The sequence below is a fragment of the Abrus precatorius genome, unplaced genomic scaffold, assembly GCF_003935025.1.
Source record: "Abrus precatorius isolate BTA unplaced genomic scaffold, Abrus_2018 Scaffold5, whole genome shotgun sequence".
Classification (NCBI taxonomy): domain Eukaryota; kingdom Viridiplantae; phylum Streptophyta; class Magnoliopsida; order Fabales; family Fabaceae; genus Abrus; species Abrus precatorius.
This window is the reverse complement of record NW_020874395.1, coordinates 15,200,813-15,226,056: the sequence shown is the minus strand read 5'-3', so window position 1 is coordinate 15,226,056 and position 25,244 is coordinate 15,200,813. Positions and strand designations below refer to the sequence as shown.

At 33.2% G+C, this 25,244-nt stretch overlaps 3 protein-coding genes and 1 pseudogene across 6 annotated transcripts; 2 read left to right on the top strand and 2 right to left on the bottom strand.

Moving 5' to 3' along the window:
- Positions 1-1,286: 1,286 nt before the first annotated feature.
- Positions 1,287-2,046, top strand: LOC113866780. Its single transcript, XM_027501580.1, has one exon. The coding sequence runs from the start codon at positions 1,312-1,314 to the stop codon at positions 2,044-2,046; it is 735 nt and encodes a 244-aa protein (XP_027357381.1). The 5' UTR covers positions 1,287-1,311.
- A 2,784-nt stretch (positions 2,047-4,830) lies between these two features.
- Positions 4,831-7,313, bottom strand: LOC113868077. 2 transcript variants are annotated; one of them, XR_003505213.1, is made up of 4 exons: positions 6,568-7,313; positions 6,141-6,223; positions 5,960-6,040; positions 4,831-5,229 (listed from the first exon to the last, which is right to left on the bottom strand). XR_003505213.1 is itself a non-coding variant. In XM_027503643.1 (3 exons), exons 1-2 carry the CDS (start codon positions 7,111-7,113, stop codon positions 6,152-6,154), a joined length of 618 nt encoding a protein of 205 aa, XP_027359444.1. In that variant the 5' UTR covers positions 7,114-7,290; the 3' UTR covers positions 5,811-6,040; positions 6,141-6,151. The 2 variants fall into 2 exon arrangements, 1 of the variants encoding a protein (XP_027359444.1); XM_027503643.1 differs by lacking the exon at positions 4,831-5,229 and having other exon boundaries at positions 5,811-6,040; positions 6,568-7,290.
- A 2,690-nt stretch (positions 7,314-10,003) lies between these two features.
- On the top strand, positions 10,004-11,817 carry LOC113868073 (annotated as a pseudogene).
- Positions 11,818-12,416: 599 nt separating this feature from the next.
- LOC113868069 (zinc finger protein BRUTUS-like) lies at positions 12,417-23,106 on the bottom strand. Of its 3 annotated transcripts, XM_027503632.1 has the most exons (15): positions 22,540-22,609; positions 21,870-22,014; positions 21,407-21,616; positions 20,470-20,664; positions 19,978-20,333; positions 18,780-19,008; positions 18,246-18,414; positions 16,915-18,156; positions 16,655-16,826; positions 16,315-16,533; positions 16,104-16,241; positions 14,716-14,950; positions 14,517-14,576; positions 13,941-14,012; positions 12,447-12,890 (listed from the first exon to the last, which is right to left on the bottom strand). In XM_027503632.1, exons 2-15 carry the CDS (start codon positions 21,870-21,872, stop codon positions 12,759-12,761), a joined length of 3,432 nt encoding a protein of 1,143 aa, XP_027359433.1. In that variant the 5' UTR covers positions 21,873-22,014; positions 22,540-22,609; the 3' UTR covers positions 12,447-12,758. The 3 variants fall into 3 exon arrangements, with proteins under 3 accessions (XP_027359432.1, XP_027359430.1, XP_027359433.1); XM_027503631.1 differs by lacking the exon at positions 21,870-22,014 and having other exon boundaries at positions 12,417-12,890; positions 14,764-14,950; positions 22,540-23,083; XM_027503629.1 differs by lacking the exon at positions 21,870-22,014 and having other exon boundaries at positions 12,427-12,890; positions 22,540-23,106.
- Between the last annotated feature and the right edge of the window lie 2,138 nt (positions 23,107-25,244).

Genomic DNA, 25,244 nt, shown 5'->3' with positions numbered 1-25,244 from the left:
GACGAAGATCGGTTAATTAATCGTAACATTTTGACTGCTTGTTGAATATGACAAATTTGGTTGGCAGGTAGGAAGTTCTTTCATTGCATCTGTTTCACTATTAGTAAGCCAAGATTTTGATCCAGAGGGATTTTACTTTTTTTTGTTAGATTTTAATTTTGTCACATCTACTTTTGTCACATTCTATTATTTATTTATTTATATTTCCTTCCACCCATCCTACGCCTAAAGTCCGTAAGACGTGCATTATATACTGTGAGCGAGTAGCTCTTCATCAGCTCTACTGGAACATCCTACGAGACACTTGATTTCCAGCCTTCTAATTGATTGACCGGTGACAAGAAGAACATGATTGTATGAAAACTACGAATCACCATATTGTATAATTCTAACCGCAGGGTAATTAACCCCAAAAGGTTGCAATCCGATCCATACACGTATTACTTTGATGATTAAATTGAGTTTTGATTTTGTTATACATGGTCATGGGAAAAATGATACTATTTTTGTCCACGTGTCCCTAGGAAATCACCCACATGTAAGAAAAATAACATGATGAAATATCAATATAATCTTGAAATATATATTTGGCAGAACTTTTCTAATAATTGATTTTTGTTATTATGATTGTTTAACTGGAGATTAGAGATGAGATGATATTCTTCTACCTTATATATAAATATGATATTATAGGGGTAAAGAACAAAAGGTTTAATCAGTGGTTAGGATGAGAACCCCAAAGTCTTATATCTTATAGAACAAGTTTTCTAGGTTGGATGTTTTGTAGACAAAGACACTCAATATTAATTATTCCTTCAATTCAGCTGAATTTAATTGTGATTACAGTCACTTTCCTATAATCAAGCATCACTTTTACTGATTTTTATAGAGTACTATATTTTTTACAATTCCAAGTTGTCACATATAACATTTTCTTTTTTAAATCATATGCTTTTGTCCTCCTCTCTTGTTTCTGCTTTCCAACAGCAATAGGCAAAATCCCATCTGTTTCTAATTAAAAGAATAAGTTAAATCTCCTTTGATCTTAAAATTTTCACAGAATCACTCTAGTCCTTGAAACTTGAACAAATGTTGATAAACCCTTATCTTTTTTATAATCCCTCCTCTGAAAGACTATGAAAAGACTTCTTTTTATTCTTTTTTCTTCTAAACTTCTCAATCTCAATCAACCTCATATTTTCAATCTTTAAAGCCATATTAAGTTTCTATTTACCTTTGAATTCTTTTCTTCTCTTTGTTTCCAACTTTGTCTTTCATCTTTTTTTTTGTCTGTGGAACGAACCTGTCGTTATGTGCTCAGAAACAAGTCCTCCTCGTCTCTCTTTCTCACATGATCCCTCTGAACTACAAGTTTTACCAATGAAACAAGATGTTCCTTGTAGAGACACTTTGCTTCAGCACTCAAATTCTGACTTTGAATTCAGCACAAGCAGCAACCTTGAGTTTGAATCATCTTCAGCAGATGAACTTTTCTCAAATGGGGTGATTCTTCCCATTCACATACAAGACAAAACCACTGCTAGAAAACACACTCATCATGCGGAACCTCCTTATACAAAACTCCCTCCTCGCCCATGTGCTTCAAGTGTTGACAAAGTGAAGAAAGAAACCATTAGAGAACTCCTAGATGTGAGTTCTGAACATGAGAAAAAGCCTCATTCCAAGTCTTTCTGGGGATTCAGTAGAAGTAAAAGTCTCAATTGTGATACAAAGAAAAGCTTGGTATGCTCTTTACCTCTTTTGTCAAGAAGCAACTCAACTGGGTCAGTGACAAATCCAAAGAAAATGAGTTCAAATAAGCAGTTTTCGGCAGCAAAGTCATCATCATATTCATGTTCTTCCTTAAATATGTATCCTATGCAAAAATCTCCTTCAGGTAAGAGTTATGGAGGGTCTTATGCCAATGGTCTTAGGATTAGTCCTATCTTAAACGTACCAACTCCCTGTGTTTCAAAGGGCAGTGCAAGTCTCTTTGGTTTGGGTTCATTTTTACGTGTTGGGAAGGTTAAGAAGAGCAAGAAGTAATTTGTTCATATGCTATCATCATCAATGATCATGTCGTGAATACATCTTGGCTTACTATTATTATCATCATAATTATGTGTTTTGATTAGAAAAAGAAAGTGAGAGGTAATGGAAGCCAATTAGCATGGTAATAAATGAAGTTAATTAAGGTATAAAAATATAATGATTATCAGAAGCGAGATTAAAAGAATATTGTAATAGATCATGGATCTTCTGAATGCCTTTGTCATGAAGATAAAAGGGTCCCAAGCTTGGGGGACAGAACAACAGGAATCCATGCTAATGTTTTGTCCCATTTTGTGATTCCTCCTAATTCCTAAATATAGAACCTTATGTCTTTTGGTACTTTTTCAGATTAGCACTGGTTTATCTATGAGTAATGCCCCATCTATTTAACTAACGCTTTGTCTCTAATTGCCAAAATATGACAACTAAGGTGGCTGTTTCATGGGCAAACAAACAACTCCTTGAAGAATAAAACCTTTACTTGTGGAAATTGTTGAGTTATCTTTTCCCTTACTTAACTCACCTAATCATGGACCATCCTTTGGTTTATCTACTGAGGCACATGTAGCCTCTGAATTGATGCATTTTACATGGAAATATAATGAACGAGTTTCTTGTGTTAAGTATTGGTTTCATAAGTGCTTAGTTTCCACATGGAGAAGTGAACACGGTTTCATCAGTTTCTCTAGTAGTTGAACTTCCAATGAATTTTTATTTTTTTTTCACGTTAGAAAGTTCAAAGTAAATTGAGCAATGATCAAGTTCCACTAATGCACTTTCATAATTCATGGTGGTTTACACATCTCGTTAGAAATCATATATATTTACTGTTATGAGTCATGAAACTTCTTTTCATTTACTTTTCTTTTCCATAATGTGCGGACTTTGGATTGCTGCAATAATTACCAACATTGATCAAGTTGGACTTTTTGTAATTTTTTTTTTATTAAGGGTACATTTGTAAAGGAATTTGATGTCAAAGGGTTGTGGCATTCATGATTATATTAACTAATCCTAAACAATGTGTATTATTAGGTTTGTTAGTAATAAATGTCCTTCAAAGCCTGCGTGAATTTTCAGTTTAAGGTTGGAAAAGATTAATCAGATTGTTAGTGAGGAAAAATGGGAGGAATGCACACAATCCTAATTGGTAGGCTGAATTTAGGAACTTCTATATTTTTCTCATGTAATTGAACGGAGCGTTTGTCCCCTAAATAACTTCACAAGATTTTATGGATTGGATAGTTTAATACTTACGATTTTAAAAACAAAATGCTTATTAATACGAATTTTTGTGTAGTACGAAAACTAAATATAAAGCACATATCCTTAGATTTCTATCAAAGTTCATCTTTTATTATTATTTAATATTCACCCAATAATTTATTAACAAGTGGCATTGTACTCCAGTCATAAGAAACAATTTTGTACTATAAAAATTAACAAGTGGCATTGTACTCCACCCATCGAACTTTTTACTAGAAGAGATTATAAACGTAAATCTTAGTAATTTATTAATTGAATTGAAAGTTTTTATAAAACAAAAATCAATCAGTGCTTCATTTAATTACTTTATTTTTTCATAAATGATTTTTCATATAAATAATTTGTAATATATAAAACCTTTATGTTTCAATTTTTCTTAAATTTAGTATGCTTAATATAATGTTAACAAAAATACCAAATAATTGATTAATTACATTGGCAAATTAAAATTGCTTGAATAGTTATTAAATGGCTTGATTACAAGACTTACTCATCTCATATAATAGTGGTTCCCCACAAAAATTAATCAATCAATTATTTCACTTTTTGAAAGTCTAACACTTGATTTGGTGTCCAATCCCTCAGAACCAAATAAATCATTGCCCAGATGCTGAACGTTGTGATGCTGAATTCACCAATTTATACAGATACTTTTGTTTCTCATTCAGGGTTGCTTACACCTCATGTTTGTTGTGGGCCTATAAAACCCAGAAGTTAATAAAGCATGGGCCGTAAATGGAGAAACCCATTCTGATAAGTGGGCTTCTTGTTGGATTGAGATATGAAACAAATGGAAAGAAAATAGCACAGCCCAATAACCGCATGGGTTCTTTTTTCAGAGTGAACTTTAATCGATTAATTACCTAGAATTAAGCTAAAACAAACAAGCACTTATTTAGTGCGTCTGAATGTAAAAAAAAGTTTATGGTGTGAAAATTAGAGTAAGTACCTTTCCAATTCAGTAAACTTTCTAAACTGAAAACCAAGCAGTGCTTTATTATCATCATTGTTTGCTGATCCTTTAAGAAATCTAATAATTTTGCTCATCATTTTCGTTTATGTAAAAGGAAAAAACCTATTCAAGAATCATTATTGTTAATTGAATCATGAACTGCCAGATGGTGCCCTGATTTGGCAAAGTTCAATGCCAACTAGGACAACTCAATTTGACATTGTATTGTAGAGTACTTGACTTGCTAGATAATAAAAGTTAAGAAGGTTGTGTTGGCTAGAATCACCCACATGCCCAAAATTATTATTATATATTTACCCAACAAGTTCATATCTCTCTACCTACTTAATCATAGCATTTGTTTATGTACTTAGATTAACATGCCAACGACAAAAGAGTAAAAAATTATCACATCAATAGATGCAAGTGCAATTACAATAGGCATAATTGTTTCACTTGGAATGAACTCACAACTAGTAGGAAAGTGGAAACCAATGATAATTTCATTTTTATGGAAAGAAAAATGCATTGATCCAATTTTATTTGAAGATTAACCATCCATCATAATCATACATACAATATATACAAGAAAAATTCTTGCTGGGGATATTGGCTGTGACAGTTTTTCTCTTGTTCAGATGCAATCAACATCAATGGAATGTTCTGTGAAGAAAATAATAGAAGACAAAGCCAAATATATTTTCCTGCTGTGGTTTCTCTTGTGGAAATAGAAAATACATGCATGGAAAGACAATCATAGCAGGTATTTTCTGAATAAAATTTGAACTAATTTCACCAACAAAACAGCATGTGCTAATTTTACCAGCTCCTTTTTGGGCAACTGGTCTAGCCTAAAGCCTCTCATGGAAAGGACTCTCTTAAACCGCTTCAGTAATGGCGTTGCTTTCCAAATTGAAAAACAACTAATTTTTCGTTCATTTTATTTTTTTGTTCTGGAGCTGCATTTGGATAGAATGGAAAATTTAGTAATGGCAGTGAAGTTTCCTACAAAAGTTAAAACATTATAAATGATTCACTTAGAATTTATTGTAACTGAAGTAAACCAAACCATGGTTTTCTTCTTTATTCTTCAAATAAAAAGGAAAAAAGGATCACCTTTTACCATACTTTTTCAACAGAAAGACACACCATTTCATTACATGCATACGATTTTTGAGCAGTAAGTCACTGGTGCATGCTATGGAAATCTATATAAGCCAAATTTTGGGTCTTTATACCTGACCAAACTAGTACCATACCAAACTTCCCATAGAACCATTAAATGAATCCAATTCTTGGAGATCTTAGCTTCATGAAGCAGATTCATGTAGTTCCTTACGAGAGAATAATCTCAAAAAACTTTATCACCACACTACTCACAAATATTCTAAAGACAATAACGAGTTTGTTCTGAGGTGGACGAACAAAAACTTGATGTCTCCAGATTTTTTGGAACACCAGAAGATTTAGTGCAACACTTGAAAAGGAATGTTCACTATCTTAATGAGTTATGGTTTAAACAAACAATTGAAAAGCAGGATTCTAACAATCTTCAAAGAAGTGCAAAGAAAGTTGATTTTCAGAATTTGCAAGCTACTACAATCAGATAAGTGCAACCAAATGAAAAATTCCAAAATTTCATGATTATTGAATTGAACTTTTGATTTACACGGATGATTTGGAATTTACCATTATTTATATCACATAGGAAGTCAGGAAGCAAAAATATCTGGAACATCCAGAAAAAAGTTTTCCCATTCATTTCATCCCCTGCATAGCATATAACCAACCATTAGTCAATCAAACATTCTATCCATATCCTCCGTTGAAATTCAAAGCTACAATTAAATAGACAGAGAAAAGCAATTACCAAACTTCACCTCATTCAGGAACATCAGGCACTTTGTATGATTCTGCAGTGATCTCAGACAGCCACAAGCCAGGAAAAATAGTCTGCAAAAAATTGCACCAAATGTAAATTTCCAACAAATCCAGAAACCTATTAACACTTCTTCATCCATTTTTTGCCATTTTTTAAAATTTTATCACAACACTGAAACCAAAGAATTGCAAAAACAAGATTTAATTTGACAACCATAATCCAAAGGGTTAGTACTTGTCAGGAAACTAGTTGAAAAACCAATTCTGCACTTTCCAATACAAAACACACGTTTTAATACGAATGTGTGATTCTCATTAGTTTATGCCGTATCTGAATCATATTCAACGACTCAAAATCAGTTTCATCAAAATCAATTCTACTCAACTTTAAATTAATTATACTAAATTCTACTTACATCCAATTGCCTCTGCACAACCCTGGGCCTCTTTTTGGGCCTTCTGGGGGGCCTAGTTCCAAGCAAAGCCCAGAAATCATGTTCGACCTCTTCCTTAGAAAGAGAAACACAAAACTTGGCTCTCTCATTGACAACCACCACCTTCTTCTTCTCCTTCAAATGGGAAGAAGGTGAAGAACACCCAACATAAAAAAACCTTCGTTCTTCTTCACGGGGTGGAGCTTTGCACGCAGCTCTTCGCGTCCTCAAATTCCAAGGCATAACATTGACGGCAACAGAAGCAGTAGTTTCTTCAACCCCATCTTCAAAAATTGAAACTTTGAGCTTCTTGGCAGCAACTGTGAGATCCCCGATGATGTTTTCTGGAACGACATCAACGTTGTTGTCGTTTTTGACGTTGTGAGGTGTTTGGAATTGAGAGGATCGGCGATGGAGGGAAGAAGGGTGGTGGGTGTTGACACATCTGAGTACACGTTGGGTGCCCCATTTCAAGCAGGGTAAGGAGAAGTTGTGTAGTGGCTTCGATCTTTCGGGTCCCATAGCCATTGATGAACGATGATCACACACACTCTTGCGTAAGACTTTGTTTTTTCTCTCTCTATTTTCTTTTGGAGTTTGTGTGTGGGAAAGGAATGAATGGAGGGTTTGGTTAATTGGATTTGCAGAGAGAGAGAGAGTTATGGTTTTGGCTAATGGGTATGAAAGAATGAGAGCGTGGAGGGGAGGGAGACAGAGACAGACAAAACAACAGAGACAAAAGAGAAGAGCAGAGAGAGAGTTTAACGTTCGCCTTTGCTGTTATTTAACCAACGTTACCGTTTCCTATACAGTGTTTTTTTAGGCTAATTGTATTTACATTATATTCTCTGAATTTGAAAGTATTTATTATATTAGTATGACGTTTATGTGTAATATCCTTTCACCCTTTAGAATTAATAAACTAAGAAGAATTTATATACCAAATTAAAGAAGTTTAACGGTATATAAATTGAAGAAAAAAGAAATATAAGTAATATCCCTTAACCTTTTTCAATTATTAATTTGAATTTTTTCTAAAAAGTTAATTTGTTCTAGTTTAGAAATTAGCTTTCGTTTATAATTATTATTATGGAAAAATGTTTTAAAATATGTTTTTCATGGTGATTTAGCCAAAGAAAAAAAACAGAAAAGACGTGAAAAATATGAAAAAAATATATTTAAAATATGTTTTTTATGATGATTTTAGTTTGTTTTGAAATAATTAAGATGTATATTCGGTGGCCCAAACCATATGTATTAAAATAACATCTTTATTTTCAATTCTTATAAACGGTTATTACTCATTAAAAACGTAAATAAGTTCAAGTTATTAAATAGAAGTGAGTTTAACTCAACTTAAAAAATGTACTTTTAATGTTAAGGAATTTTTATTTATTTTTTATGTTTTTTTATAGTATATTTATATCTTTTTTGCCAAATTCTATTTAATATTCGCACTTTTTAATACATTAGTATACTCAATAATTTATTAAAATAAGCTTTAAAAGATTATAAGAATTATAAACCAATTTTAAAAAATCTTTTAAACTAAACTCATGTTATTTAGAAAGCTAAAATTGCTGATTAGAAACTATGTCTATGTAAGGATGCTTTCCTATGTATTTATGTTTTATTAGGAGAATTACTGTGAATGATATTAGTATACGAAGATAACTAATCATATTTCTAATTTAATGTTTAATGTTTGAATACAAATTTAAAAGTTTTTGGCTCCTTTATTACTTTAAAAGGTTTAAATAATGTTTTAATCTCTGTATTTGACTTTGTAAGTTAATCTCTTTATATAAAAAATTTATAAATCAATTCTTATATGCATATTTATTTTTGATTTAGTCATTATCATTAAGTTTAGAGTAAACGATATTAAATAAGTAAATGACTAAATTAAAAATAAATATAGCATGAAGACGGAATTATAAATTTTTTACATGTAAAAACTAACTTACTAAATTTTACATATAAGGATTAACTTACAAATCTAAGTAAAAAGTATTTTTATAAATTTATGATACACCTTTAATTTGTATCTTGATTTTGATAGTGTTAAAAGAATGGATAAAGACGTAAATGAACTTGTTATTAATTTTTTTGCTACCAACATTGATGAGGGTGATTCAAGCACAGAAAAAGTTTTAATGAGAAATTGAGGTTTAGATAGGTGGGTGTGGATGTGGGTGAAAGTGATGGTGAAGATGGTGAAGTAGTTGAAAATAAAAGAGAATTCAGTGAAAATCATTAAGAGTTGATTGAATTTTAAAGATAAGAAGTTAAGAGAAAAAGAGACTTCAGCTTTCATTGAAATTTACGTAAAGAAAGAAAAAAAATGACGATAGTAGAATAAAAGGTAAAGACAAAGGAAAGGGTTGTGAGTAGATATAAACCAAACTGTGTATATCAAATTTATAAAAATATTTTTGACTCAAAACTGTAAATTAGTTCTTATATGTAAAATTTTGTAAGTTAGTCCCTACATATAAAAAGTTTATAAATCAGTTTTTATACTATATTTATTCTCAATTTAGTCCCTTACTTATTTAACATTGTAAACTTAACAACTGAAACTAAATTAAAAATAAATATACTTATAAAGATTGATTTACAAAATTTTTATATACAGAGACTAACTTACAAATTTAAATCAAATCTAGAAATTAAAATATTATTTAAACTATTTTTAAATAAAAAATAGAAGCTTCGACAAAAATTAGTTACTCTTTTCTTCTTTAGTTTTAATTTAATTAATTTATAGTTTTATTATTCTGAACATAAAACTATGGTTGATCACTTTCACTCAAATTTTTTTTCTTTCTAAATAATTCATGTTAAAATTAATTAATTAATTTTAAAAATAGTAAATTATTTTCCTTTTATATTATTTGGTTATATATGAAAATTCAACTTAATTAAATATTTATTAAATAAATCTTAAGTATACATAATTTATGAGAATATAATCTATCATTTTTTTAAAATGCAAGCTTAGTAACATAACATTTTTTCTAAACAATTGCATAATCAAATCCTTAAACAATTCAATCTTTTGATAAAAAGCACAAGTAGATTGCACTATCTAACTATATTGGTTAAGATTTGAAATATTTCTCAACCTGAAAGCAGATATGAGATCTCAGTTTTAAAAATTGGTAATATTTACGATTAAATATTAATAGTATAAAAATCCTATCAATAATATATTATAATTGAGATACTAAATTAAAAATATTTTACCTATCATATTTATCTGTTCTTGTTACCGTGTCAACCACTCTCCTTGGTAACCTCGAGTCCAAATCCGTTATTTTTATGTTACTAAAACAAAGGGGCAGCGCGGTATACAGTACACGCAGTTCCTTCATCCATCCATTGAAACCTCTGAAAGCCTAAACTCATTCTTTCACTTTTCATTTTAATTTTGGGATCAAAGGAAGATGTCGTTCTCAAGGTTAAGGTATGCTCTCTCTCTCACTATTCTCAACTTTACCCCTTTTCCTCATTCTTACTCTGCAAAGCTTCACACTCCCTCTTCATCCCTGTTTATTTACAATGTTGATGATGCTGTTGCCTCGTTCAATCGCATGCTCACTATGCGTCCTTCCCCATCCATCATTCAATTTAACAAGATTTTGGGGTCCCTTGTTAAGATTAAGCACTCTTACGCCGCTATCTCCCTTTTTCAACGATTGCGATTCAAAGGAATTATGCCAAACATGTTTACTTTCAATATCGCCGTCAATTGTTGCTGCCAACTGCATCACATGACCTTAGCTTTTTCGGTATTGGCCAAGATTCTCAGATTGGGTTATCGCCCAGATATCATAACCTTCAATACACTCATGAATGGTCTTTGTCTTAGCGGTAATGTTTGCGTTTTCATGACAAGGTGGTAGTACAAGGATTTCAATTGAACACAACTAGTTATGGGACGCTGATCAATGGATTGTGTAAGATAGGGGATACAAGAGCTGCCATCCGGTTGCTTAGACTGATTGAAGGACAATTGATTCAGCCCGATGTGCCCATCTATAATATAATCATTGATAGTCTATGCAAAGATAAATTTGTGACAGAGGCATGCGATTTTTTTTCAGAAATGGTTTGCAAGGGAATTTACCCGGACGATATCACTTACAATAGTCTAATATATGGCTTTTGTCTTTTGGGTCAAATGAAGGAAGCAGTTGGTCTGTTCAATGAAATGGTATTGAAAAGCATCAACCCAGATGTTTATACCTATAACATATTGATTGATAGCTTATGGAAGGATGGAAAAGTGAGAGAAGCTAAGAATGTGTTGGCTGTGATGATAAGACAGGGTATGAAACCAGATGTTGTTATTTATAATACTTTAATGGGTTGCTGTTGCCTCCTTGATGAAGTAAAGAATGGAAAATATGTATTCAACACCATGATCCGAAGTGGTATAATGCCTAACGTACAGAGCTACAACATATTGATTAATGGATTATGCAAGATTAAAGAAGTGCATGAAGCCATAAATCTCTTTGAAGAAATGCATTTCAAAAGTATGGTTCCAGATACATAACTTACAATTCTCTTCTAGATGGTTTCTGCAAGACTGGAAAGGTGAATGAAGCCATGAATCTCTTTAGAGAAATGCATTCCAAACATGTAGTTCCAGATAATGTAACTTATAATTCTCTTGTTGATGGTTTGTGCAAATCAGGGAGACTTTCTTCTGTTTCGGAGCTTATTGATGAGATGCATGGTAGGGGTCAGCTTGCTGATATAATTACCTACAATTCCTTAATTGATACTCTATTCAAAAACGGTTGTTTAGATAGTGCAATTGCATTATTCAATAAAGTCATAGACAAGGGCATTCATCCCGACAAGTACACTTACACTATACTTGTTGATGGACTTTGCAAAGGTGGAAGACTTGAGGATGCGCAAAAGTTTTTTCAGGATCTCTTGACAAACGGCCATCATCTAGATGCCCCAGGGTATAATGCTATGATCAATGGATTTTGTAAAAGGAGCATGGTTGACGAAGCATTGTCCTTGCGGTCAAAAATGGAAGGAAATGGTTGCAGTCCAGATGCTATAACTTTTGAAACAATTATCCGAGCTCTCCTTGAAAGAAATGAGAATAATACAGCTGAGAAACTTCTTCGTGAAATGATTGCTAGAGACTTATTGTAAGTTGTTGCTTTAGATTTATGACAGCACTCCATTTGAAGCCTATTGCTATCACACTCTGACAAAGACTCCTAACTTGTAATTATGGGATGGCCTTGTTAGCTTAGTAAGTGTTTAGATGATTGCTGCATTCTCATTCTTCAGAAAATTCGTGTACATGGAAGCAGTGGTTCTTCTTTTAAGAATTTATTAACTGTGGCCTAATTTTGTATTAATACAGTGATGATTGGTTTTGATAGTAGAAAAAGATGCAATATTGGAACTAGTCGCCGTTTGATTGATCTGAAACATGCAAAATTTAATTATTTGAAGTGAGAATATGCAATTAAACAATGCCTTACACAGAATGAAGTGAGAATATTTGCTTATTTTGAGGATGAGAATAATAATTATATACTATTAGATTATATTCAAATAATCAAAATTAAAAAATAAATATACATAAATATAATACATAACAATAGCAATCTCATCTATTTTTCCATTATATCATCTGTCATATATCAATCTTTTTTTCCTATCTTTCTTGCTTTGCATCCATCTCACATGTCATTAAGGAGGCTCTGATTCTTGAATTCACTGGTTTACGTGTCTGCAGACTTGTGCTCTTAAAGAATTAATAAATATAAAAAATCATATTTAAAACACAGTTCAATTAGTGACGGTTAACCGAGGGTGGGAGTATAAAGCAATGCTAGTGCGCACTTAAATGATTTATAATACAAGAATCAGAAATGAGGAACGGCTAAAGTATCCACTGCACAATGAAGTGTGATCTCTGTACATTACAACAATGGAATTGATTTGGTGCTTCAATCTTCGGTTTTCCAGAAGACAAACTACTCATGAGAGGCCGCCATGGAAGTGACTCACTTGCATTGCACTATGTATTAAATGAAAGGGAATCAGACTACTACTGATTGGTTGGGGGAAAATTGGATTGGCTATACATGTATTTACAAACTCTATTTCTGTTGTAAAAAAGAAGCACACTAAATGCAACTGGAATTTGATGCCTCACTCCTGATCACCCGGGTATTGTATGAGCCACAAAATCCACATTTGTGATATAACCAATGGAAGCGTGAAGTGCCCTTTCGATCACAGTCATGGCAGAGTATATCCTGCATTGCATTTAACAAACAAGAGTTCACAAAATCACCACTGCTAGTTAGGTGTTCTTTCCATTTTCTTTCAGCTTATTTTGTTTTAACTCTCTTGATACCATGATGAAAATAACACCGTTAAAATAATAGATATTGCAGCATATGGTTGGTGCCAATAAGGAGATAAAAAAGCTAAGCAATTTTTCCATATCATGAATTAGTGGAAAAATTAATCTGGTGCAACTTTAAATTTCTAAGACAACATCGTATGAATATTCTTTTGTAAATGGACGGTTAAAATGCATATTTGCTGCCTATAGATGATACTTATTTTCAAATTAGTTTTTTTATTAAAAAATTATATTTTAATTTATACAAGTATTTCATTCGGTTTTAGTACTTGTTTTAATTGAGAACATTGGAAAAAGGCATTGGGACAGTAACCATAACTTTTTTTAAGTGTTTAAGCGATAACGATGAAAATATAATAAAATACTTGAATAAAAACAAATATATATATTTTTAGTATAAGACTATTTTGTTAATTCAACTATAGGCATTAAATGTGTACATTAAACGTTTTTTTGCAGTTTCTTTTTTTCTCACTTACAAAGTTATTTTAATCATAAGATAATATACTAAAATTAGTGAAACATATTATACATTTTTCAACTTTGAACAAAAACATTCCAATATTTGAAAATTAATATTGATAGGAAAAAAATTGATATTCACGTAATAATTCTCATTGTATACTTAATGAGATATACTAGTCAAGAATTATTTGGCACATCACCTTTATAAAATAATTATTATTTTCTTGACAACAAGAAAAATAAATAGAAAGTTCAAGTAGATGAAGAAGAGGGAGTAGGAAACCTCCAGCGCCTAATAACGCAATATACAAAACACAATTTAATTTCACATTAAGATTTAAAGATTAAACTTACCAATTCTTTGAAAGCTATCGTGCGTTATATCATAAAAACCACATTAGCTTTTGAAAGAAAATAAGGGGAGAGTAATTTAACATTGACTCGATAAATATTCAACAGACGAAAATAATACCTGATGGCGGTCCCTGTACTCTTCAGGAAGCTCCTCAGTAGCCAATAAAGCATCAAGCATACCAAAGTAAACCTAGGTATACATAGGAAAAAAAAAGTTACGCATTGCATGCCATGAAACGTTAAGCATTTCAATTTCCATTCGAAAGCAGCAAGTCAGTAATAGTAAGTGGCTTGGGACCTAATATTCATATCCCAATACCCTACCGAGAGTAGAACTTGAACAACTAACAAAATGACTTGTAAAGCGATCCCTCACCCAATCACCCCTTAAACATAAGATAAAACAAGACTTTCCATAATTCTCTCTGTAGTTAATCATACAGTAATGAATTTAAGATATCCAGATTTAACATGCACATTCTAATTATATTACTTCTCAATAAATCTTCTAATCAAGTGCCAATGGGATAGCATTTACTCTTACACTTTTAGTCATCTCCAATCCCAATTAGTGTGCCCAAACATGCATAGAATTGTTAAAGATCAATAAATGTATAGAATTGTATACCTAACAACAAAACAACTTTACAAGATTTGACTTCATAGTAGATATATAGAAAGAAAATATTCTTACTGCCATATCTCCCAATGACTTGCTGCAGATAGGACATGTGTAGTGGCTACAAGTGTATGCCTGACATTTTACAAGAAAGTATGAGATTGAGTCCAAAACCTTTGAGGCAACTTCATTCCAAGATAAAAGACAAATGGTTAAAATGCATTATTTTTTTCTTAGACTCAGGTATGTATACGTTAAAATGGGCATGACATACCTGAAAACAAGATGAATGCATGTAATGCCCACAAGGTAAAGCTCTCACTGTTGCACTTGATGTGAACAAGTCGTCACAGCAAATTGGGCAGTTCATTTCTAAACCTTTCTCTAGGCATTTGTGAGACGCTGATTTTATCCCCAGGCAACAATTGCATTTCATACAATGAAAATAATCAATCCCAAGCCCTTGTCCAACTCGGCATATATTGCAAAATGGACAATGGTAGACATTCCTGAGAAGGAATGATGCAAAGTTAACAAACAAAAGCTACGAGAAATATATTAGTAAGCTAACAAATTTGGCGGTTTAAAATCAATCAGATCATAGAGGACATGTGTTTCCAAGTATTTCTGGCTCAGACAATCAAATAACATAAGACATGCTGAATTATATATGTTTAATAAAAGAAGAAATTAATTGAGATGAAGAGAAACGAGGATCAGGAATTGAAACAAAATAGAAGACAACCAAGAATAAAGAAATTGTAACAAAGCTTCTCAATCTCTCAATGTAAATGTTGGTGAAAACCCATTAGAAAAGCCATGTCCCATACAATAAATGGACGCTGAGTGCAAAACCTTATCCCTAATAAAGTCATATATGTTAGTGAACTGATGTTTTTTCAAACCTTCTTGCATATTTTCCATCTCTTTCCAAAATCAGCGATGATTTTGCCACTCAAGAGTATGGATCCAGCTTGCATTGTGTTAATTCAACCATTTAAGAACTCCTAAATGTCCTGAAGCTTTTCTTTGAACTTCCATAACTTATTTCAAAACATAACCTTTTTATTAAACATAAATAATTCAGGGTAAGTTGTCATTCTAAGTCCTAATGCAATTCACTGTGATGCTCAAGGTACTTGACCCATGGCATAGATCCCTGACATACATCCACTGTAACCAGTGAGACAAAGAAGGGAGTTTTTAAAGAGCACATAATATAGGGATACTGCCCCATCAGATCTCATTTAGCATATTTGTTCGTTTGGAAGTAAGAAGCAGTAGATAAAACAATTTAAGTTCAACCAAGAGAAGGATTAATGATTAATAAGTGTAAACTAAGATTATATGAAGTTCAGAAAGAAAGTGCCAACTGCAATGCCAGTCGAAATGCAAGCACATAGACAGTGAAAAGAAAATGAAATCTATCACAACCTCTTATTTGTATAATGTTATAAAAAAATAAGGAAATAGCAGCCAAGCTCATGGCTCATGTAACACCTAGCATGCTATTTACAATGGTGTGCTAGATACCACGAATTATGTCCCTGCCCAAAGTAACCCACTTTCCCAGGTCTATAAATTATGTAACCTAAAAACAAAAAGGAAACAGCAGCTTTCTACTAAATCTGTTGAATTCTAAAGTAAGAACCAAAAAAGTACCTTTCATCATCAAAAAATTTACAAATGTTGCAATAGTACTTTGCCATTGAAAGTCCATTACATGAAGCTGACATGCATATAGGCCCAACTGGCTGTATAGTCAAGCACTGCATACACATCATTTCCAATGTTGCTTTTCTGCAATTATCAAACAGATATTTAGAAATACAAGTTGTTACCAACATATCAAGAAGTCCCAAGAATACGTTACCTATCCATTGAATGATCACTCGCATTGTCATGGCAAAATCTGCAAGTAAATAACTTGCCACAGCAAGCAGCTCGTAGCTTGCAATTTCGCTTATAGTGCTCACAACCAAATACTTGTTTCTCTGGGTCCCGATATGACAGTGCACATCCTTCAATTTGTTTTCTAGATGATTCCCCAGATGGAGCCTTGGGTAACTTCTGCTGAGCAGCTATCCAGCGACTAGAATAAACGAAAAACATGAACAAAAGCTTGAAGACAATATGTTAAACTGCTACAATATGAATTGTGATTTATTTTGTAAATATATAAAAACAAGGGAATTATGATCATTGAAACCAACCTTGTCATTAGATTCTGCACAAGGTACGCCTTTCTCCTTGGATCAAGAGTTGAGTCACGATAAACCTTCCGGATTTCTGACTCAAGTTCATTTTGATTCATCCGGAATATGTCTTTCCAACCTGGCTTGAACATCTGATCGTTCAGGTTCAAGCTTTCTTGATAATCAGCGCCTAGGAGAAAACCACAACACATTATACGTCAATTATACATCACGCAATTTCCATGAAACATGGAAGAAACTCAAAGCATAATACAAACCTCTCTGAGAAGTGCTACGCTCTGACACTTCTGTCTGTGATATAGATACAGGACTCTCTTTCAAGCATTCATTTAGCCATTCATTGAACATAGTGTTTTTAGTTGCCTGTTTCCATGTGTCCATCATTTTGTTTTGTTCATCCTGTGTAAGTGCAGAAGTCACCCATGGTAACATTGATTGGAGAACTTCAGCACCTGTAGTTCCGATAATCCGGCCCACTATCTTGTCCTGTTCTTCCACAGTGAAATGTTTCCCAAACAATGGCCAGAGCTCGAGCTCTTCCCTGAAAATATGCTGATCCAGGGTAACTCTTATAGATTTGCACATCCCTTGAAGCTTAGTTGCAAGCTCATTGTACTTTTTAATATTATCACTATCATTGGAATCAGAAATTCCAAAATTACTTTCACTTAAATCTGCTGACATATGGGTCCCATGCAAGTTTTCATGTAGGACAGAAAGCTCTGAAAGAACGCAAGAAATATCTTCAAATAATTTTTCTTCCTGCTTATGGTCAAGCATGTATGAATGGCTCACATTATGAAGTGCCTCTTTCGATTCCAGTGCAGGAAATACTATATCGTCTTCAGCATTACTATGAGCTCTATACAAACCCCACAAAAGACGAAATCTTCCACTAAATTGCCGAATAATTGTTTCATCACCATCACAAAGCTTTCCAGATTCAACATCTAAATACTCTAAGTCTTTGCGTATGGCTTTATGGAATTTAAATATGGTGTCAATTGGTCTTTCTGTAGAGCCAACTTCACATGAGCCACTATCTGTTTCCCATATGAAAAGACTAGAATTAAGGGATGGAGCAGAAGATGTGAAAGACAAGGAGCGTAAGGACTTGGATGTAGAGAGTGAACCCAGCCCCAGATTGTTCCTGCTGACTCCTAAAGCTGGCACACAACAAGATCGTGCACTACAACATTGTTTCTGGATACTTTCTTCTTCTGAAGTTTTAGGGACATCTCCATTCTTGTGCATTTCTAATGTGTTTCGTTTGACTGATCTTTGTTGAGTCCCATCTGATTCAGCTAACACTGAGCAATCTCTACCAGACAACACAGAAGCAGAAGTACAGGAAGACTGAACAATATTTTCTTCAATATCATTAAGTCTTTGAGCAGGACAACAACCTGATGCACTTGAAGACAAACACAGACCATCTTTGCGAGCCTTGCAAGCCCAACCACAGAAAAGAGTGACCAAAGCAGAATCTGTTGCAGGAGCTGGAACAGATTGACAAATTGTCAGATTTAGAAGACAAATAATTTTTTTTAAAAATCATCAAGATGCAAATTCAAAATAGACATAGAACCTGCCAATTGCATGTTTTTCAAAAACATTTGTGCTTCATCTTCCATTAATGATCCAACCAACCATGGCAGGACATGCTCAATCAATTTCAAAGGCATCATGCATAAGCTTTGATACAGAAGTTCACGTTGCCTTTTGAAGCTAAAGTGCTTACGTGCAAGTGGAAGAACCTACACATGTGAGGAATGAGGCATGTGGTAAAAATAGACTAAAAGGTAGCTTGATGTTGCAACTTTTTTGTCAAACTTTTGCTATATATATTGAACTAAAGATTAAGAAGTAGAGACTTTCCCTTCCTATGTCATACTTCTGTATAATAATAATAATAATAATAATAATTAGTTAATACAAATAATTCTCATATTAATCAACCTTTGACAAGCTACGACATAACCTCTGCACATATGATACTCAAATCCCACCCACCAATTTATTAATCATCCTATTGTAAGATTAACAATGCATTTGTGTTACACATTCCCATCTCACTTGAGCAACTTTCAGACAAGGTATTTCATGACCGACAAAGAATCACCTGAACTTCTTCATTATGGAAATGCCTTTGTATCGTTTCCAGTATATGATCAGCATGTGAACACAACTTGGAATAAAATTCAGCTTCTGAACTAGATGTTTCTCCTTCACTTTGAATATTTTCAATCAAAGTCCGGAAGTCATTAAATTGGCTTTCTTCTTCAGCGTGCTCTTGAAAGAAAGAAAACTTTCCATCTACTGCTGGAAAAATAACATTGTCCTCAGCAATACTGCATTCCAAGAAATAATCAATTAACCATTCCTTGTCACACGTTTCTAACACTACATAAAAATGAAGAAAGGAGGATAGCATTTAAGAATTACCACACTTTAATCTTTTTATGTCAATAAATATGCTATGGGACATTAAAATAAAAAGATTATGATAAGTCCTCTAAAAGCAAATACTACATCTGCATTCCATGAAAGTGTAATGACAACCCTTATTCACTCATTTAGGATGAATTTTTTTTCTTTCTTTTTTCATTTAGTATTTATGATCTTGTAAAGGGAAGCCTTGAGCACAACAAAGATGTTCAGTTGTACACAGCCTGACCTTTCTTCTTTGGCTGTTCACCAATTATTTTCCTAAATGAGAGGTGAGAACAAAACTGGCATATGATCAATTATACTCTATTCTATAGTAGTAAACGTTGGACTTTAAAAGGAAAACTTGAGAAAAAAATTGGAATAAGAGAAATGAGAATGTTAACAGAAATATGTGGTCACACGAGAAAAGACAGAATAGGAAATTATTATATGTGAAGAAATATTGGAGTGACACCTATCAAGAAGAAAATGACAAAATTGGTTAAGATAGTTGGAACATGTACAAAGAAAGCTACTGAAGACACTAGTGAGGAGAGTGAATTGCACGGTTTTTAGTTTTATGGAAAGGAGTAGAGGGAGGTCAAGAAGAACTTTAGGAAATTTATAAGATGAAATCTCATCATAAATATTATCTCTGAAAATTTGGTTTATAACAAGGTTTCTGTTATTGTAGAAGTGAGAACAAAAATTCTGAAGTGTAGGGATGCAAGGTAGGCTAATACTAAACAGGGGAACGGTTACAAGGAAATTAAATTGAAGAACAAAAGAGATAAGCCATGAACAAAATCAAATACAACAAAATATTTTAATTGGAGGAAACACAAGATGCTTTCACAAGACAGAACTGTAAAGAAAAATTAAGATGATACCTGTGAAATATACAAACTTCAGCAATGAACTGCAACCTTTCATTGAAAGCTGACAGATTAGTAAAATCTCCAGAGAGTTGTATCTTTCTGGTTTGTGCTGCTATCTCATTTAACTCTTTTTTTATGGCATTATGCCAAAGTAGTATTTCATCTATAGGATGCGTTCCCATGGTGTCAGAAACATCTTGGATAGATCCAGAATATTTCCTTTTCCCAGTTGTGGTGGACTCACATGCACATTTTATTTTCCCAATATGATGGGTTAAAGGATTAGGACAACATCGAACCTGAGAATGATCTACACAATTTTCAACTGTGTTAGCACTACTTCTCCCTTCCATCCAGGTGAAAACAACCTTCAATAAGCAAGAATATAATCAGATACATTACCATGACAATCAAATGTATATAAATTGTGTTCAACAATTCATTAAGTAGCATTGAAAATGAAAAGGAAAGAACGACTATCTAAAATGGCATATAAAACCATACCTTTTGAAGAAGCTTTTCCTCTGGGACTATCTTGCTTAAGCACTTCCGTAAATCCTGAGATTCATCAGGCGATATAGATGTTGAAAGCCATGGAAGAAATTTTGTCATCATATTCACAGGAATACTGCAAAGAAACTGCCACACTAAAGATGCCTGCTCCTCAAGAGAGAACTTCTCAAGAAGCAGTGGAAACACCTGATATCATCCAACAAACAAAAACATCAGACACACACTATAATCAGAACAATATCTTTTAGCAATTTTAAATTAAGGGCATGATTTCCACAATGAATCATTTAGGATATCACTTTGCTAGCTCAAGGGAGAGAGTCAAACATGAACACACACCACACATGTTAATTGTTCGAATTTCTGGTTGATACTTGCTAACCCCAGACACATGCACAATTTTCTTAAATTTTATTATAAGAATGCACACATCTGCAAACTTTCATTTTTCTCCTAAATGGTTTTCATAAAACAATAAACAAAACAAACAAAATATGACCAGCTACCTTTCTTTTTTACACAGAAGACATGAAGTTATAGTAGTTTTTGTAAACTATGTATCCATAGCATATGAACACTGTGGAAGAAAAATCTGCAATTTCTTAAGTTAAAGACAGCATCTCAGACTCTAATGCCAATAATTTTCATACTTTTTTATTACTATTTGCTCAATCACTAGTTGAAGATCACATGGTTTTTCCCAATTATGTGTTGAGTAAATAGAAAACAGAAAATATAATTTTTATAGTTATAGCACGTAAGATTTAGCACCTATGCTGAAATAACCAATTAGTAAATAGTAGGACTTTTGGCTCGTAGGGAGGAGAAAACAAAGACCATCTTTCTGTTATCTTAAACTTTGCATGATGCTATTCTTTGCAAAAGTCCAACTTGAGATCAAATAAAGAATTATTCATTAAACCTAGACCTGCTCCTCTTCCTTAGCCATGTGTTGACTGACTGAAGTCTGCAGAGCTCCCGTGCATGATGCTAACTCTTTTGGGAAACTTTCGTCACTATGAATGGCAGACTTTAAGAGATCAAATAGATGATCAAAAAGATCACTTTCACCCTTGTGTTCAAGAGAATATGTCTGTGCTACATTCTTCACGCGTATGTCTAGAGCTGGAAAGATCACCTACATTCCAGAAAAGATTACCCAAAATGTCTGAATACAACAGAAAAGCATGAGTGATATAGCCAAAACGGTTAGAGCAAGTAGGAAGGATCCTCACGCCAAGCATACAGCATATAGCATTAAAATCACAAAAAAGCATTCGTGAAAATCTATACAATGTTTTGCAAAAGAAAAATCAACTGCCAAAGGAAGCCTTGCAATTGACAACAGCTTTTCTGGCTAAATTTTAATAAAATCTCAATGTAAGTCTGACCATTATAGATACCCCCAAAATTCTGTGTACACAGCAAGACCAAGCATTTCATATCAACTACCACCAGAAATGGAACGAATTTACCCGCCCGTGGCAGTAGCTGTTTGCTAACTAAATTTATTCATCTTCATACAAAAACCCAATTCTGTCACGAAGCAGAATACAATCAGTTTAATAGTAGGCATTTAGTGACAGCCACATGTTCAACAACTCCAGCCATTACCTACCAAATCACTCACTATACATGGTTCAACAACCCCCACCGCATTCACCGTACATGTGATTATAATTAACATTCTTCACAGAGCGTATATAAAAACAAAAAGTAAAGGAAACATATTCAGATTCTACCTGCTTCTAATTCATCTTATTAAAATCAAAATGTGTAAAACAAAAGCGATGAGAATAACAAGAATATATATACTAAAATAACACTCAATGGTTTAATTTTTAAATTTTTTCTGGACTGGAACTAAAATTATTTCTTCCCCAAACTAAATTGCTAAAGCGATCAACCATCGATGACTCATGAATTATGCGGCTGGGAAATTCTCAATCTCTAAACCATTCCTCACGCGAACGAACTCGACAACGCAATTCAACAAAGAACAAGCTTCACAGGAAAAAAATCAGAACAAAAACGGAGTATCACGGGTTCCGAAACTTGCACCTCATCTTCGGCATTGGAGTGGTGTCTATACATCGATCTGAGGAAATGGTAGCGTTCGAACAGAGGCTGGAGGTCGGAGCAGTCTCCGGTGGCGAAGGCCATCGCCAATCTGTGCAGCGCGTCGAGCTCGTTGCGAATCGCTTTGTGGAAGAAGGAGAATATCAGAATTGGCGATTCCGATAAGGAGCGATTAAAGCCGCCACCGCCATTGGAGGAGGAATCGACCTTGTTCACCGGATTCGACAGCACCGCCACTCCTCCGCCTCCGTCCAAGTGTTGCAGCCCCGTTAACGGCGTCGCCATGCGCTTTTTCCTTTCTTCTTCTTCGGAAAATTTTCTCGGAGCTTAATTTTCCGGGAAATTTTTCTTTCTCTAGGGTCCGCAGTTTGTGTTGTTTCTGTGCGTTAAAAATGCGGGGCGCGTGATCGCGCGTGAGAGTGAGAGAGGGTATACTTTGTTTCTCTCTCGCGGATTGCAAGAGCAACGTTGTTTCGTTCTAAGCGGAGAAGAAAGGGTTTGTTTGGCAACTGGGATAAGATTAAGAAACCTGAGAGCTATTTTATTCTGACTCAGTGAGGGATATGATCACGTTTATATACCTGTGTCATTGCCACGTGGCTATTATGTGCCACGTAGGATGGTTATGTCATATTAGATTATTGGATTGCTCCTTTTTGCATTTTCTTGTTGCTTGAAAACACCACTTTATATATTTTATTCATTTTTTTTAGAATTATGCTTTTACAATTTATCCCTTAAAAATTGCTTGACCCTGTGCCAATTTTTTTTACTAATAGAAGAAAAGTTTTTCTCAGTTAAATATCGTGTGTTCTCACATGTAGTTATAAAGTTTCCTTTTTCATGCATGACTTTATATTATACAGTGAATAGAGAGGTTATTTTTAGAACTAAATCCAATGAAAGTTTAATTCAAAGGCAGTTCCTTATCCATCCTTTTATTAATATATTATATACTCAATTTCTTTATCAAGTCACATGATTTTTACTGTATCATTTTTTTTACTTTTCTTTTAAATATTATTATTTAAACTTATTTAGATTTAACTTAAATTTTATATTTTAACACACTATATAAAACTAATAAATATAGATATGATACATCTTAATTTAAACAATATTTATTCTTTCAATTTTTCCTTGACTTTAAAACTTTAACCTCTTTCTTATTAGCAAAATTCATACATCATCACTATATACCAAAAAATTAGGAAAAGTAAGCAAAAAAAACATGATCATAAAATTGTTTGGGGAAAAGATGATGAAGAGACGTAAACCTGTGAAGGAAGAAAAACTGGAAAAAGAGAAAAAAGAATATATTATGGACAGTATTTGTTCATAGTTCGTCATCGTTCAAAGGGTTGAAAAGTTGATGAACGATAATCCGAAAGCGCTGTATCCGTCGTTATGGTTGAAAACCGAGGTGGCGAAGTTAGAACACTACAAGAAGACAAATTTGAACGAATTCAATTCAAGTGGTGTTACGTGGATCCACCATACATCATCACTCATATAAGTTAACCATTTTGAATATTCCTCGTTTAAATTAGAGGGAAAAATAAAATAAAATTAGCATTAGAAGATACGTGTGAACCAAAAGTCTCAAGTTGTGCTTAAAATTTATATTAATTTCCTCAGAAATAATTAATAAGAGTTTTATTCATTGCAACACAGAAGAAAGAAGTTGAAATAAAAGAAAAGAAAGCTTGTTGTGTGTAACTTTGTGGGTCTAACGAAGTGACATTGAAAGCGTTAGTTTGAAATAGAAGGGGTTGGAAAGGGAAAGGTAAAAGAGTTGGCACAAAGGGTAGAAGGATAAGAAAAGGCACAAGGGTGGCACGAGCAAAGAGTGTGTCATGGACTAGTTGCCACTTGACAACCCCATGCATGTGTAAGCCTAAGCCTGTCTTGGCTTTGGATGACACATTCCTCCCCTCTCAACCCTCTTTCATTTCTTCTGCATAATCAATTCAATTTTATATATTTTTGCATACCCTATATTTAGATGTGAAAGCTATGGGACCAATTTAGTAGTTCTTGTGTTGTAAATTCAGGTAACAGGACAAGGGAACATGTCATAGTCTCCCAATATTCAAATTGGGTTATGTATGTTTTTTTTTAATAGAATACGTGCATGGGCTTATAAATTTGAAACGTTTATTGGATCGTAGCAGGAATATAATAACACCCCCTTTGGATTGTTCCAAATTTAATGTAGATGTGGAAGCTCGTTTGAGAACATATATATAATAAACAGCTGGTTTTGGGGTTTAGCTAAAAGAGCTAATGGAGTGATTTTTTTTTCTCTTGCTACATGGATTCTGCTTTGGTTTTATATGACTTGGATATTATATATATTGTCTTTTCCTTTTTTTTTCTATATAAATTTATAATTATACAGTATTTTTTTTCTTTTAAAGTTTACCGTTTTTATTTAATCTAATTATCTAAATTATATTTTTATGTTATTGTTTCAATTTTTTTATTATAATATATTTTCTTGATGATTTTTTTCTATAATTTTTATATTGTTTAATATTTAAAAAAATCATCTTGACCAATCGAGCCCCCTCTTTCTTCCTCCTTATATACTGTTAATTCTTTTAAATTTTTGGAAGTTTTTTTTTTACAGTGAGACCACAAAAGAAACCTCTCTCCAAACAAAGCATAAGATAAGAGACATACTT

Coding starts and splice junctions, on each gene's coding strand:
- LOC113866780 (XM_027501580.1), top strand. CDS start 1,312: ATGTGCTCAGAAACAAGTCCTCCTCGTCTCTCTTTCTCACATGATCCC.
- LOC113868077 (XM_027503643.1), bottom strand. CDS start 7,113: ATGGCTATGGGACCCGAAAGATCGAAGCCACTACACAACTTCTCCTTA. Junction 6,224..6,567: donor TTGTGCAGAGGCAATTGGAT/GTAAGTAGAATT, acceptor AATTTTTTGCAG/ACTATTTTTCCTGGCTTGTG.
- LOC113868069 (XM_027503629.1), bottom strand. CDS start 22,842: ATGGCGACGCCGTTAACGGGGCTGCAACACTTGGACGGAGGCGGAGGA. Junction 21,617..22,539: donor ACTCCAATGCCGAAGATGAG/GTGCAAGTTTCG, acceptor TCTGGAATGTAG/GTGATCTTTCCAGCTCTAGA. Junction 14,951..16,103: donor AAATTTTTTGATGATGAAAG/GTACTTTTTTGG, acceptor ATTCCTTCTCAG/GAATGTCTACCATTGTCCAT.